At 33.2% G+C, this 17587-nt stretch overlaps 1 protein-coding gene across 3 annotated transcripts in view; it reads right to left on the reverse strand.

The window, feature by feature from the left end:
• Window positions 1-17587, reverse strand: part of CDH18 (cadherin 18) — a gene marked incomplete at both ends in the record, with an annotated part of 341945 nt that overhangs the window by 48754 nt on the left and 275604 nt on the right. For all 3 annotated transcript variants that reach the window (XM_080704748.1, XM_080704750.1, XM_080704749.1), the window contains one exon: window positions 16544-16680. In XM_080704748.1, coding sequence (XP_080560874.1) covers window positions 16544-16680 — 137 coding nt within the window. The remainder of the gene's footprint in view (window positions 1-16543; window positions 16681-17587) is intronic.

The raw sequence follows: 17587 nt of genomic DNA on the forward strand, positions 1-17587 counted from the left end.
TGTTACTTGCCTTCATTATTCCTGCCACTCTGCAGAAAATTGGAATAGATGGAGTGTATATCAACATCATTAAGGCAATATACAATAAACCCAAAGCCAATATCATATTTAATGGGGAAAACCTCCAAGAATTTCCCCTAAAATCAGTAACGAGACAATATGCCCACTATAAACACTCCCTTTCAATATAGTCTTTAAGACTCTTGACACAGCAATAAGACAAGAGAAGGATATCAAATGAATTAAAATAGTAAAAGAGGAATTAAAATTATCTTTGTTTGCAGATGACATGATCCTATATCTAGAAGATCCAAAAAACTCATCCAAAAGACTACTGGAGCTGATTAAACAATTCAGCAAAGTGCCAGGATACAAAATCAGCCTAAAAATATCTGTTGCTTTTCTATATGCCAACAATGAATCCATGAAGAAAGAAATAGAGAAAACAATTCCATCCACAATAACCTCAAAAACAATAAAGTATCTAGGAATAAACCTAACCAAAGACATAAAATACCTCTATAATGAAAACTATAAAACATTAAAGAAAGTAATTGAAGAAGACCTTGTAAGATGGAAAGATTTCCCTTGCTCATGGATTGGCAGAATGAATATTATCAAAATGGCCATTCTGCCAAAAGTGATCTACAGATTCAATGCAAATCCTATCAAAACACCCATGAAATTCTTCATAGATCTAGAAAAATCAGCGATGATTTTTAAATGGAGAAAGAAAAGACCCAGAATAGCCAAAGCAATCCTCAGCAATAAGAACTGTGCATGAGGTATCACAATACCTGACTTCAAATTATATTCCAAAGCAAAGGTAGTTAAAACAGCACACTATTGGCACAATGATAGGCAAATAGAGCAATGGAACAGAATAGAAAACACAGTAACAAATCCAAACACTTATAGTCAATTGATCTTTGACAAAGGAGCGAAATTCATATGCTGGAGAAAAGGAAGCCTTTTCTACAAATGGTCCTGGTAGAACTGGCTATCTATTTGTAGAAAGATGGAACTAAAATTTTACCATGCACATGAATCAACTCAAGATGGACCAAAGACCTGAAAATCAGACAAGAGACTGTGAAGCTATTAGAGGAGGGCTTAGGTTCAACACACCAACATATAGGCATAGGTAGTAACTTCCTCAACAACAAGACCTCTAAAGTACAGAAGTTAAAACAAGAATTAACAAGTGGGATGCCATCACATTAAAAAGTTTCTACTCATCAAAGGAAACCAGCAAGAATCTAAAGAGAAAGCCCACAAAGTGGGAGATGATCTTTACCAGCTATTACTCTGATAGAGGGCTAATATCCAGAATATACAAAGAACTCAAAAGACTCTACACTAACAAAACAAACAACCCAATTAAGAAATAAGCAACTGAATTGAATAAACACTTCACAAAAGAAGAGATACACCAGGGAAATGTAAATCAAAAGTACACTGGGATTTGATCTAATCCCAAACTCAATTATTTTAACTCACAAAAATAGAAAGCCTAAAATGATAATATAAATATAATTAAGTAATCTGTCTAGAATATAATAATTTATCTTAAAATTAGTTATAATAATCAATACAAAAAGTAAGATATTTGTATCACAAGAGAATGTACATTATGTATATGTACTTATCCATTATAAATATGTACACATATTTTATTATAGTATATACATACATAGTGTATACATATGTATACATATTATATATTCATGTTATATATTTTAATAACACATATATATTATTTTCACAAATATATTTATAGTAAATAAATACATGAAGATACCTTCAAAATCTTGTTTTTAATGAGAGAATAAATTAAAGCCACAATGTAATTCCTCTATACTCCCAATCAACTGGGTAAAATTAATAGTGGTATCAACTCTAAATGCTGATGTATAGAAATCAGAATTCTCTTACCTGTAAAATGTTAAAACTATACTGGAAAAAGTTTGTTTCTCCTAAAGTTAAACATACATTTAATTGAGATCAAACACTGCACTATGGATATATACAGAAAAATAAAATCACATATTAATATAAGTACTTGTTTACAAATATTTAATAGCTTTAAAAATAATAGCACTAACTGGAAACAAATCAAATGTCTATTAACAGCAATATAGTTTAATATATTGTGATGCAATTATATAAAATGTTATTAATAAATAGCAAAATGTATACATTTATCAAGAATGTGGTTGAATTTAAAAACATATTGTTCAACAATAGCTCAGATAATATATGCAGCAAAAGGTATAGTTACATCAGTAGTGGTAATTTACAAAACTCATTAAAGTGTAGCATGATTAGTTCATGATAGATGTAACAAGGTTGATATAATCCAGTACATGTTAATACTCACGCATTACAATAAATCACTTTCATAGATGAAATACTTACACATTTTTGGGAGAATCTTACTAATTGTCAATATACAGTTGATTAGGGAATCAAGTAAGATTTTCATGAAATAAATGATGAGAGAATGAGTTTAATAAATATGGTCTAAGAATTAAATACTCCAAGTGTAAAATTCTTTTATAGAGGTCTGTTAAGGGAAAATTTTATTGTCATATAAAAAACTTTAGAATAAATAAATCTTCAAATTTTCTTCTGTATGCTCAGTGATTTTCAAATGTAATTTTGTCCTTATCATGTGTCAGTTAAAGATTGATATTAATTTTTTATTCATTTCAACCATTTTGAAAATAATGAGATTACGTTAATTGTGTCACTATATACTATGAAGTATATTAAGGTATATCATCTAATCCTCACTCTAAATGTTTGACAATGAGAAAATATGTAATATTTTATTGTCAAATAATTTATCCAAGTTCCCATTGCTTATAGTGAATTGAAACCACACTTATATCGAGAAAGTTTTAGTCCATGATCAGTAGCCTTATATATTACATATTAGTGCCCATAATATAGTAATAATTAATACATAAAAAACATATCCTTGAACATAGTAATCAAAATGAAAAATGCATATGTTGAAAACAATAAAAGAAGTATAATCTATATTTATTTTTAAAATTGTCTAAGTTGGGGCCGGGATGTAGCTCAGTGGCAAAGCGCCTGCTTTGCACGTGTGGCGCTCTGGGTTCGATCCCTGGTTCCAAAAAAGACAAAAAAAAAAAAAAAAAAAGAACCCCTTTAAAAAAAATAAGCTAAAATTGTCTAAGTATGAACTGAATATTGGAACATATTTTTGGTAAATAATAAATTCTTAAAATTTCAAGTTTTATAAAAGTTAAACATTTAGGATTATTTTCATGTAATTTTGGAGCTGAATACAATATATTTTATATTGAATTTTTCTGCATGATATAAAATATGTTATTAGGAGAGCTTTAAATTATACATTTTATATACATTAATAAGATAAATGATTAATTATAACTACATATTTGTTTAAAACACATGTTGTGAGACTTCCAGGAAGATGGTGACCAAGAGAAGCAGCAGTTACAAGTCCTGCTGACACCTGTTCTCCATTGTCTCAAAAACAGCATTCTACAACGCTAGAAAATACTCTCAGTAGAGATATAAAAATGATAAATACAAGGTACAGAAAATAAGAAGATTAAAAGAATGACCAGAGAGCAGAAAATAAATCCACTCATCTTGCAGTGGTGGGCACTGTGGCAGCTCCGTCTTGCCTCACAGCACTGGACTCCAGAGATGAAAAGGAAAAAAAAAGGATCTGAAGTGAGCAGCTGCAGATCCAGGGGTTGTAAGTCATCAGTTCTTCCTTCGCAAATACTAGCTACAACTTCCAGTGGCTGAGCTCACCATGCTTTCTAGGGATCCAGAGCAGAGCTCAATACCAGAAAAAAAACCTGCTTACCTTCCAGCCGAGAGTACCACAGCGGTGCCATCTTGCCAGCCACAGCTGAGCTAACCATGCCCACCAGAGATCCAGACAAGTGCACAACAAAATCTTGATTGAAACTGCCGTCCCTGAAGGAGAACTCTCAGTGCTCGGCCCTCAGGGACTCTCACAGCTGTGATAAACTCCCTGGGTCTGAGATTTTGTGGTTCAACCCAGTGAAGGAGTAGTGGCGGCTGAGATCACCACACCCTCCAGAGATTCAGAGCTGCACTCAATAACACCATAAGAGAGAAGTCATGGTTCCCATGGGAAAACGCCCAGCCTGGCACCCCCAGGGACTTGTGAATCCCTGATAAACTCCATGGGTCTGAGACTTTGCAGTACAAGCTGAAGAAGGTGGGAGTAGGGTCTGCTGTTGGACATAGCAGAGGCTCAGAAAGACTCAGGCTCTGATCAGTGGAAAGTATGGAGGGATACCTACACGTAACACTAAACACAACTAATAGGATCTCCAGGATCACCGCATACCTCCCAGTTATGGTGAATGGGGAGAAGTCAGACCATCCCAGCCCTAGCTGTGGAGAACAGAGACTCCTCTGCATATTTGCTGATACCTCTAAATTCCTACTACTAAGATTCGATCAGACATAATATATCCACAAAAGACAAGATGACAAGACATCAGAAAAACAGGCCTGAGGAACCTGTAATATGAGAACTAGTAACAGTGAAGAAATAATGGACATCATGGATACTGACCTACAAGAAATGCAAGAAGAAGAATTCTAAATCCTGATATTTATTATTATAAAAGTCCTCACAGATGTGTACATAAATTGAAAGAGGAAATGGAGACATTAAGAAAGAATCAGAAAGAGGTCTGGAATGAAATGATAGAGTCAATAATGAAATGAAGAAAACGAAAGAAATTCTGGAGGATTAGATGAAATGGAAAATAGAATATCACTGTTAGAAAACAGTTCATTCAAAACTGAAAGCACAGTCAACAGCATAATGAAGTCATTACAGCAATAAAACGTAAACATCCAACAACTATGGGACAATATAAAATATCCTAACTTACGAACAAAAGGCATTGAAGAAGGGATAGAAATACAGACCAAAGGTCTTCGTAACCACTTAAAAGAAATAATTTCAGAGAATTTTCCAAACACGGAAAGAGACTTGGACTTACACATTCAGGAGACATACAGAACACTGTTATGACAAGATCAAAGCAGGTCCTCCGCACACCATGTTATAATCAAAATGACCAACATAGAGGCCAAGGAAAGAATCTTAAAAGCAGTGAGAACAAAATAACAGTTGACATATAGGGACAAAAAAATAAAAATCACACCAGACTATACAACCCAAGTCATGAAAGAAAGAAATTAAAGAAGACCTTAAAAGATGGAAAGATCTTCTTTGCTCATGGATAGGCAGAAAAAATATCATCCAAATGGCCATTCTGTTAGAAGTGATCTACAGATTCAATGCAATTCCTGTCAAAAATACCAATGAAATTCTTCATAGACTTAGAAAAATTAGTCATGAATTATATATGAAGAAAGAAAATACCTAGAATAGACAAAGTAATCTTTAGCAATAAGAACAATGCAGAGGCATCACAATCCCTGACTTTGATTATACTATAGAGCAACAGTAGTAAAAATAGCATGGTATTGGCATAACAATAAGCAAACAGACCAGCAGAACAGAATAGAAGATGCAGAAACTAATCCACACACATATAGTCAATTAATTTTTGATAAAGCAGCCAAACTCATATACTGGAGAAATGACAGCCTTTTCAACAAATGGTACCAGGAGAACTGGCTATCCATTGTAGAAAGATGGAACTAAAGCCTTACCTCTCACCATGCACAGGAATTAACTCAAGATGGATTGAAGACTTAGAAATTAGACCTGAGACTGATATTATTTAAGTAGGGCATAGGCTCAACACTCCAACATATAGGCACAGGCAGTAACTTTCTCATCAAGACCTCCAAAATGCAGAAAATTCAGTTAAGAATTAACAGGTAGGATGGCATCAAACTAAAAAGTTTCTGTTCATTAAAGGAAACCATCAGGAACCTAAAGAGAAGGCCTACACTATGGGAGATAATCATTACTAGTCATCACTCTGATAAAGGGTAATATCCAGAATACATAAAGAGCTCAAAAGACTCTACACTAGCAAAACAAATAACCCAATCAAGAATTGGGCAACTGTTGGGCGTGGTGGCACATGCTTGTAATCCCAGCATTCTGGAGGCTGAGACTGGAAGATTGTGGTTCGTGGACAGTCTCAGCTACTTAGTGAGGCCCTCTGCAACTTAGTGAGGTCCTATTTCAAAATAAAGAATTAAAAATAGGGCTGGGGGTATAGCTCCGAGGTCAAATGCCCCTGGTTTTCACCCCCAGACCTGCAAAAAAAAAAAAAAAGTAAAAAGAAATGGGCAATGGAATCGAATAGAAATTTTATAAAAGAAGAGACACAAATGGCCAATAGATACATGAAAAGATGTTCAACATCATTAGCCATCAGGGAGATGCAAATCAAAACTACACTGAGATTCCATCTAACCCCAATCAGAGCAGTAAGCATAAAGAAATCAAATAACAACAAATGCTGTTGAGGATGTGGGGAAAGAGGAACTCTTTTTACATAGTTGGTGGGAGTGCAAACTAGTTCAGCTGCTATGGAGATCAGTATGAAGATTCCTTAGAAAACTGGAAATTGATCCGCCATATGATCCAGCTCTACCACACCTGAGTATCTTTCCAAAGGGGTTGAAATCAGGAAACTAGAGTAACATGTATACATACCCATGTTCATAGCAACACAATTCGTAATAGCCAAAATATGGAACGAACCTAGGTTTCCATCAACAAATGAATGGATTGCAAAATCACGGGAAATACACACAGTGGAATTCTACTAAGCCATAAAGAAGAACAAAATCATGTCCTTTGCAAGAAGATGGAAAGACCTGGAGAACATTATGTTAAGACAGATCAGTGAAGCAAAGAAAGAGAAGGGACATATGTTTTTTCTAACATGTCCAAACTTGGGAGTATTATGAATACTAGAGGGACTCCAGATAATGGAGGGGAAACCTCAACAAATCAATAATGGAAGGGTAGGAGAGGAAGAAGACTGAGGTTGATTAATAGAGGAGCTACATTTGAATATGTGTAAAAGAATTAATGTAGCATGGTCAGCCTGGACACTCATTGTTGGGAGGGGGGGAGGAAAAATGGGGGAAGAGAGGGCATCAAGCACAGTCTGAATGTATTATATTTTTAATATCGACATTAAAAAAACGTTCATTCCTCTGTACTGCTGAATAGGGCTCTGTCATATAGTTACATGACAATTTGCTTATTCATTTAATTGCTGATGGATATTTGGGTTGTTTCCAGTTTGGGGCTATTACAAATAAAGTTGCTGTAAACGTTTGTATACAAAAAATTAAAAAAAAATAAAATACATGTTGCATATTCTTTATTTGGGAAACATTATAGAATATGTTCAAGAATATTTATATACTAGGCATATACACCCAGATTATACTCCTAGGGAAGTGTTTCACATATGTACAGAGAACATATTCAAGACATTCTATTTCAGAATTTTCATAATAATAAGCATTAAATACTAAAAACAACCCAGAGACACTGACAATTTTATGCCTGAAATAAATTTGTTTTTTCATCATATTGGAAAGAGTTTTATTTTAATAAACTTGTTTTAATTTTTATAGTTTTATAGTTTCATTTTAATAAACTTGCTTTATTTTTTAAAGTATATATACTTTGGCTGGGATATGACAATGAGTAAAATCTGAAATATATCAGCATCTTAAATAAACATAAAAATAGGATGTAGCCGGGCATGGTGATGCACGCTTGTAATCCCTGCACTTGAGAGGCTGAGACAGGAGGATCGCACAGGTTCGAAGCCAGCCTCAGCTACTTAGTGAGGCTCTCAGCAACTTAGTGAGACCCTGTTTCCAAATAAAAGTATAAAACACATCTGGGAGTATAACCTGGAGGTAGAAAAGCCCCTGAATTACATCCCCAGTACAAAAAAATATATAGTTTTTTTTAATATATAGTTGACATTGTAATCACCTTAATAAAGTCTTTCTCCTTATTTAGAACCTAAGAAGTTTGAATAGATTTCATTCCAAATGAAAAAAAAAATATTTAGCTGGGTGTGGCGGCACATGTTTGTAATCCCAACACTTGGGAAGCTAAAACATGAGGATCAGCTACTTAGTGAGGCTCTCTACAACTTAGTGAGATCTTGTTTCATAAATAAAGAATAAAAAATTGGGCTGGGGATATAACTCAGAGGTCAAATACCCCTGGGTTCCATCTCTAATACCGAAAAAAAATGATCTTGATGATAAACCAGTGTGGAAAATTCCATAACTATTGTCACGATGCTCAATACAATTATGGACTCATTGCAGGTATTAAATACTGTTTTTGAAGACAGTCAACAGATACGTTCCCAAATGATCTAATAGCAGCAACTTTTTTGTCTGTGTGGTACTGGGTCATGAAACCCATGGGCATTCTACCTCTAAGGTATGCCCCAGTCCTATTTTATATTCTTGATTTTGAAACAGGGTCTCACTGAGTTGCAAAGGGCCTCACTAAGTAGCTGAGGCTGTCCTCGAACTGTGATCCTCCTGTCTCAGCCTCCCGAATGCTGGGATTACAAACGTGCACCACCACGCCCGGCTAGCAACATTTTTAATGGCTGCTTGCAGTGAAAATCTATCTCCCCAGGCTAAGAATGAAGATATATGTACATCAACTTAAGATGGCACTAATCTTATTACTACATTACTAATTAACTTAGTACTTTTTAGAGGTTACTATTATGATAATAAAGGCAAAAATTGACATAAAATAATACAAAAGGGGAAGATCATAAAGAAATGGAGACAGAGACCAATCAGAGCAAATCCAAAGCCTGTCTGCCTAGGAATTTTACAAGTAAATCCGCCAATAAATATTTTTTTTAAATGGGAGAACAAGTTGAATGATTTTTCTCTGTGAACTATTGTTACTTGTAGCCAAAAAGATCCCAAGAAATTTTGGTAGACTTCTACAAGGTGGCCCCAATGTTCATTCTTATCTTTCTATAATGGCTTCTGAAATTTGTCAGCATTCATAATTTTAAACATAAAATATCGCAAACATAACAATGTGTGATTTCTGAGGCTAGGTCATAAAGAAAATGCTCATCAGCATGTCCCTAACTCTTGGACAGCACTCTGAGTAACCACCTCCATGTCAAGATAATCCAGCAGTTATATAGGAAGTCAGTGATGTAAAGAACTGAATTCATCTTCAAAAATCCAGTACCAACTTGCCAGCGGGATGAGGAAGTCTTGTGAAAAACATATCCTGGATGCTGAGTCACATCAGGACATGCTTGAAGCCCCAACCAAAATAGTTATAGCAACCGCATGGATTAGCCAGAGCCACAAATTAAAGCTCTCCCTTACTACTGACCCACAGAAACTTTGTGGATAATTTATTTTCTTAATATTTTAGTGACCATAACTTGGAGCACATTCTTTTGATGGCAGTGTGTAATCAATACATTAATACATATATGCATAAACAAAATTTTATGAAAAGTATTTCATTTTATTACTCTTGATCATTGGTTAAAGCAATAGCAATTTCTTTGGTGTTATTCTCTTTGAGTTCTGAGAAAAAAAGTGTGAATTAGTATATCTGTGTGCTGAAGACAACTGACAGTAGAAACACATTTGTAGAAGGCAAATTATAAATATCAAAATATCACACTAATAATAACAAAATCATTCAGATTAAAGTCATCTTGGGATATATTCCTAAGACCTAAATTTAATTTTTAATTACTTGAAGTTACTAGTTGGAATAAATTTGTAATTTATGGGTTCTTATTTTTACATATGTTTGCATGAGAAATGAGGGGAAAACCAGAGGCAATGATTACAGAAGATGTCAGCAAGCTGGGTACAGTGGTCATGCTTGCAATCTTAGATACTTGGGAGTCTGAGATAGGAGGATAAGTTCAAAGCCAGTGTGGTCAGCTCAGTGTGATCCTGTCACAAAATAAAATTAAAATGAATTAAAGGCTTGGATATATCTTAGTGGTAGTCAAAGGGTCCCTGGTTTAAATGTCCTGAGTACTAGGAAAAAAAAAAAAAAATATATATATATATATATATATATATATATATAATCACACTGCCATCGAAAGAATGTGCTCCAAGTTATGGTCACTTAAATATATATATATATATTTTTCTTTTGTCTGGACTGTTATAGCTGAGTTATTTATATGATGTGAATAGAGAAAAATGTAACAGCAAATAGAAGAAACCTTTCATATCCCTAAGCACAATTTCTGCTATTGTTTAGAATGCAAAACGCACAATGTTTTGCTTTTGCTTAGAATGCAATCTCTGGTGAAAACAGAAACTTTTTACCTTTTAGAAATTTTAAAACCAAAGTAGCATCCCTCTAATTTGGCTTCTTTGGAAGTATATCTGTCATGAAAGTAATAGATGACAGAATACCATTTCGATTAATTGAACAGGTGGAATAAATGCATTTAAATACATTTAATGCATTGAACAAGAAAAATAATTTTTTACCTAAAATGGAAAGTCTATAATGTAGTAATAACTGAGTTGTATAGAGAATAATAAAATTATTGAGCAGGTAAGTTTTATGAAGAAATGAGGAGTAAGAAATATCTATGTATTTAATAACATTTTGTTCATCAAATTCGTGTGGCACAGAATTTACTAAGTAATTTGGAATAATATAAAGAGCTAAAATAAGTTGGACATTATCCCTAAATTTGATATGCTCCCAGACTAGTAAGGATAAAAAATAATCACAATTAAATGTGATGAGAGCTTGTTATAATTAACACTTGCAGAAAGTTAGAATGTAGAAGAGAAGGAGCCGTAAAACTTGCTTAAGAAGTTGAGAAAGATTTCACAGATGTTGTGTCATTTGAAATAGTGCTTAAAGGTAAATAAGTACAAAGCAGAACAAAATAAAAAAAGAGGCTACTGAGAGATGAAAGGATTATAAATTATTGTAAATACACAACCTGTTTGAGTGCTCTCACCAAACACACAATACGCAGTTTTCTAGAAATTTAACTTGGAACAGAGAAGTCTGAGCCTTATTAAGAAAAACCACATATGCCCTGTATGGAGTTGGCTTCTCCAGCAGTCAGGGTGTGTGTGTGTGTGTGAGTGTGTGTGTACATGCAAGTGTCCATGGGGTTGGTACTAAGCAGAGCAGTGATATAAATCAAATTGTCATTAGAAACAAGAAATCTTATTCCTAACCTTACATTAAAGTCACATATGGCAGTGGTCCTTAAGCCTTAGAATGCATGGGAATTATATAGAAGTCGTGGTAGCAGTGACACTCATGGGCCACAGCTACAGGGTTTCGCAGGCCTGGATAGAGCCTGGGGTTCTGCATCATTGATTTCCCACAGACAATATTTGGAAAACCACTGGCTTGGAATTAAAAATTCTGAGACCCTCCACTAGAATAATCAAACATCTTTATATTGAGATGGGCAGTAGTTAGGGTAGAATACTCAAGATCATTAAAAAAAATGTGTAGTATGTGGACTGGGTGGAGATCTAGAAATCTTGAAAGGTATTTTTCAAAACATAGTATGAATGATTAAATACATTGTACTGAGATAATTAATTCTATTCATTGAACTGACTGGATCATGAGTGCCCAGTTATTTTTTCACACATTATTTGGGTATTTTTGCAAAAGTGTCTTTGGATGAGATACATTAAATTTATGGACTGAATAAAATTGATTACTCTCCCAGTAGCATATGGATGTCATCTAGAAAGGTTAGGACTTTAAAGATACAGAAGTACTTACTTTAAAGTGACATACAAATCTCTTGACTGATGCAATTTTAGAGAAAACCAGCTGCTACTGGCTTTAAACAGTCTCCACCTTTCAGTGTCAAATTGGGTAACTGAAGTATGAACCAGATCTGCAAAGCTGACTTTGCAGATTTTGGAATTGCTAACTTTCACACTAAAGTGAGCAAATTCCATTATATTGTATTATGTTATATTATATTATATTATTATATATATTCCAATTTATCTATCTCTGTCCCACACACTTATTTGTAAATGTCTATATACAATTGTATATATGTGCTAATTACAAACACACACACCTTACAGCTATAGCTTACCTGGAAGATGCTGAGTAATGCACAAATACATTTGGAATCAGAATAGTATGTTCAGGCCAACTATTAATCCCTTCTCACCTCAAGTCTGAATGCACATTTTAGAAATCTTTGCTTATTTTATTACAAAGACTGAGTTTCTCTAGCCTGAAAGAGACACTGTTGCCACAATAATTACCCATAATGCAATTTATTGCTTATGTTGTATTCTTCATCACACTTTCAAATTCTTCAGAGGCAAAAGAATGTCTTTGGCATCCTAAAATATCACATTGTCTGGCAAGTATTGTTTGTTAATACATTCTGAGTGATTTAATTAATACATAATTTAAGATAGATTTTAAAGTGTAAAAAGTTAAGAAAATAGAAATTTCCAGAAGGGAAAAGAATTATTAATACAGTAAAATAGTACAAAACAATCAGGGAAGGATAAGAAATAGAAAGTACTATCTGGTTGTGGCTACTAAGCAATCACTGATAACCTTATTGGCAAAGTTTAAAGGGTAGCAGAAATAAAAATATATATTGTAACAATTAGGTCATAAAAATATTGAGTTATAGCATTTTGAAGCAATTTGAAGAAAATTTGAAGAAATTTTTCTTATTTTCCAATAAGAAAAATAAATGTCCTCTTCAGTTTTTGTAAGAAATTACAAAGTAATGGCAGGCAAAATTCTAAATGTTCATTTGACATTAATCTATAAACTATAGTGAAAAGATTTTTCAGGTGTATCTGAAGTCTGAAGTAGGTCATTTAATCTTAAAACATACAAATTATTTGGGTGGGTCTGGCCCAATCAGAGGAACTCAAAGAAAATAGAAATACAGTTGACATATGACTTCAGCACTGTGAAACTTTAGGTAAAGTTCAGTGTACCTGGTCTCTGTCTTACAGAAATCCTGTGATTATCTATTACACAAAAATAGGAAAGCAATTCAAACTACTAAAAAGCTGTATTTTAGGATCTATAAAAGTAGACATTATTGCCTATAGTGCTTCAATAACTTCTTAATTTAGAAACTACTGTTCCTCAAGAACTGTGATGTATGGTGGTAATGCATCACTTTTTAGCTCTCTACCATAAACAACTTACTGAAATTATTTGATTCATAATGTCCTCTTTACAATTGTCAAAGCAAACTTAACTCACAATACAAATTTCAGAAATAAATAAAAAATAAATAAATCTTGTTCTACTGAAATACTTGACTAATGCTTGGGCTCAAAGAACATCAGCTTCCCTAGCAGACCATGTCAGAATCTCCGCAGATTAATGAGCTGTAATATTATGATTCATATATCTTATACATTTCTGTTTCTTTGACTATAAAATGCTAACCATACCTGTTGTTTTTATTTCACAGATTTTTTTCTTATAATGGAATTAAAAGTAGTCGATATAGATGCAATATAGGGGACAGTTGTGTTTAGCATCTCAGGAGCAAAAATAGGTATGGCCGGGGCACTATTTTTCCTGTTTACCCTTTGGCTAAACGACTAGATAACTACTCTGAGATAGGACTAGAGCATCAAAGAAGTTGGTGAAACATCTTACCTGAAAGTTTGCATGCATTATAATTTAGACACCCTGCATTCTCACACTATACCCTTTACACAGAAACTGTCCATTGAGAGGAAAGCACACTATTCTTTTTTATTTATTTTTGTATTCTTGCACTCCTACATTATGGTGCACACCCACATCAGCCAACAGAGAACACATTTATATTACACAAACTCCTAGGTAGACTAAAAATGTACTCTCAAACCTTAACTACTAAAAGTAATTCCACAGAACATTCGACTTTTCAGAAACCATTACAATAATATTTTTTAAATCCATTTTGAAAAAGTGGCAACTACATTTCCCAAACAGAACGCATTAGAAAATACTTTCATAATATAAGTAATGTTGAAGGTAAGGCTTATAAACAATTGTGTTTGGATGAACTCCCACCAATATTAAATAGCACTTAGGCCAAGCAATCAGTACATGAATGTATACTTTTCTAAAAGCAATCTCCTAACATGGCTATAAAACCTTAACTAATGCTTGTCCTTTTTATATACCTGTTTATGATTAGGTTTAAATTATATTTCAGAAATGTTTATTGAGGTAGTCTCCAAGGATTTTTATCACTACCTATAAAAGTCAAGGAATTACAATTTACTACACTATTTGGCTTAGTAGATATGTATTAACTTAATTCCCATAAGAAGTATTAGCAAATAGTAAAAAGAACCCTCATAAGTATATAATTAATATGCTATTTCAGTTAAAAAAAACAGAATTTTCTTTGAAATGATTGCAAGTAATAGAGTCTCATAACACACATGAACTCATGTATATTTATAAATTGGTTTCCACTTGCTTCGAGTATTATTTGGGCTTAGGTGTTAAATGAGAACTATAGTATGTTTTCTGATTTAAATACCATTTGAGTTGTTTTTCTTTTCTGTAAAATCTGTTTAATGTTCTCATAACTTTTTTTCAGAATATGTTAATTTAACATAATTTTATTGCCTCTAACTGATTTTTATTGGTTTATTTTTAATAGCCATTTAGTTGTTCTTGAGTCACTAAGGACGCACAACTGTACATCTATTCTGGTTATTTTGAAAATAAAAATTAACAGAAAAACAAAAGAACTTAGTTATATATTTCTTATAACAACCATTTAAGAGTAATTAGTAAATATTTGTTTTTAATATTAGGTTGAAGCTGGGTGTGGTGGTGCACGCTTGTAATCCCCGTGTTTGGGAGGCGGAGACAGGAGGATAGTGCTGGTTTGAAGCCAGCCTCACTGGCTTAAAAAACCCTGTTTCCAAATAAATAAAATATAAAATAGGTCTGGGAGTGTAGCCCAGAGGTAGAAGGGTTTCCAGGAACCCCAGTGCCACATGTATATATATATATATATATATTCTTATATATCTTATATGTCATATATATGTCAAATATATATATGTCATATATATATTTTTAAAGTAATATTAAGGGAAGCCATTTCAATTGATTTTGTAAATAAAACAAAAGAATAGCATATAAATAAAAGAAGAATAGCATGTCCTAATCACTCATTTATAACAAAGAGCAATATGAAAGTCCATAAACACAATGAGATATCACTTTGTGACAATAATCAGAACTGTAAACACAAAGAAAGACATTAAAGCATATGAGTAAAATGTGGAGATTTGGAATATTGCCCTTTTGGGGAATGCAAAAAGTTGAAACTCCTTGGAAAACACCCTAACAGTTCATCAAATGGTTAAATATAGAGTTATCTTGTGACTTGGCCATATGGCTGAGCAGTCCCAGTCATATGCCTCCCCCCAAAAATGGAAACATGTCTACACTAAGGCTCAGAGCAATGTCAATCATACTAGGTAAAAAAATGAAAATAACACTAAAGTCTATCATATGATAAACAGAAATAAAATGTGATACATCCATACAATAAAAGAGTTTCAGGTAATAAAAAGAAGTGAATTACTGATGACACATAGCCCAAGGTGGATGAAACTAAAAACATTATGATAAGCAAAATAAACTAGTCACAAAGTAACACCTTATATATTTTTATAAGAACTATCCATAATAAGCAAATTTATAGAGATAAAAGGTAGATTAATTCTAAACTGGGGAATAATTGGTACCTTTGCTTATTTTCAAATATATGAAGAAAGAGTATTCTCATTTACTAGATAATTTCAAGAGTTTTATGTCTAAGGTATTTATTCTAGTTTTATTTTAACACAGTCACCTCCATTTTTCAGGATTTGGAGATAATCATTGATGTTTATACTTTTTTCTGAACGTAAGCATTTATCAAAACATAATACCTTGGGTGATGTATGTGCCATGATTCTCTCAAGTTTTATATCATTTGATTTTCTTGAGAAGTGCTTAAACTTGCTGCTGACATTCTATGGGTCATTTTTTTTATTACAGTTTCTATAAATACTAACTGTAGCTTAAGCCAAAGTATTGCATTGATAAAATTACTCAAGTGCAATCATAGATTTTGATTTTTCTTTTTCTAAAGTGTCACATATAAAGCATTCTCATGATTTGGGGCCTTGGCTTAAGTAAAGCATAAACACATGACCAAGGAATTTTAGAATTAGAAGATGAATTAAACACTCTGGACTTAAGGATGAAGATGAAGGACTCTGTGATGTCAATTTTCTATCATGTGCCAGGTTTAAAGTAAAGAAAAAGGTATAGGTTTATTTGCTGCATCCAAAAATGAGCAGATGTGTCCAACATGCTCTGTATATCCTGCCAGATTCTGACAGCAATAAATAAAAATGGTGTGAACCCTGCTCTCAAGGAAAGCTCTGTGTGAGATTCCTGTACAAGTGACATCTTTTCATATGGTGCATAAATAAAATAGCTTACCATTTTCTGAAGCAGCAACTGTGATGTTGTACCATGGAGTTTCTTCTCTGTCAAGAACCTTTGCTGTCTTAATGGTTCCAGTGTTGGCATCGATGTTGAAAAATCTGTCATCTTCAACATCATAATTTATGAAGTATCTAGAAATGAAAGAAGAGATCATTTCTTTTTTCCCTTGATGCTATAATGAGTCATAATAACCTTAACAATGAAATAATCAAATTTAAAAATATTCAAGTAGTTAACTGTCTTCTGAATGTCCATATTTACTCAGGATTTACATAGAACCTTCTATCAATACAGAACTGATAGAAATTATTTTTATGTCATTCTTTAATGCTTAAATCACTAATTCAACATTTATTTAAAGTATTCTTAGTAATGCCATGAATAAAAGTAGGTAATGGAACATAGGGATTAATAAAAACAGAAACAAAGCTGCCTTATGGAAGCTATAGAACTTTGGAAAAAATATTGCAGCGAAAGTTCTCATCACTATAAATAAAAAATAGAATTGTACACGGTAGATGTGGTTTATCTTAGAATTTTATTAGAGTTGAAATTTGAAAATGAATATAAAATGAAAAGCAAAACATGGTACTTATTACCATTGTACCTTCATCACTTTGTTTGATTAAATATTTGTTTTGTAAAATAAAAAAAACAAGGGAAGTTGAAAAATAAATTAAGAAATCATCCCCCTTTACCTTATCCAATTATATATTTTTATTTTTTAAGTTAATGGTCTTATTATTGGAAAAAATACTAGCATTTACACCTTGGAATGGATGTAAATTGTAATTTCTTAAACAGCAATGTTGATGGTTGTGCTGAAGTCCACAGCCACAGCCTACTCTGCCAGGTCCAAGTCATGGTTCAGAGGGTTTTAAAAACAGAGAGCCCAAAGATGCTTGCTTGATAAAGATTTCTTATTAAAAATTTGTGTGAGCGGTGACAGCCTGACACCCATTTCATTCTAACACAACACAGCACTAACCCGACAGGTGTGGTCATGCCGCTGGTGGGTCACTGCCACCTCAGGTCGGA

The sequence above is a fragment of the Muscardinus avellanarius genome (genome assembly GCF_963383645.1).
Source record: "Muscardinus avellanarius genome assembly, chromosome: 1".
In the NCBI taxonomy this organism is placed as follows: domain Eukaryota; kingdom Metazoa; phylum Chordata; class Mammalia; order Rodentia; family Gliridae; genus Muscardinus; species Muscardinus avellanarius.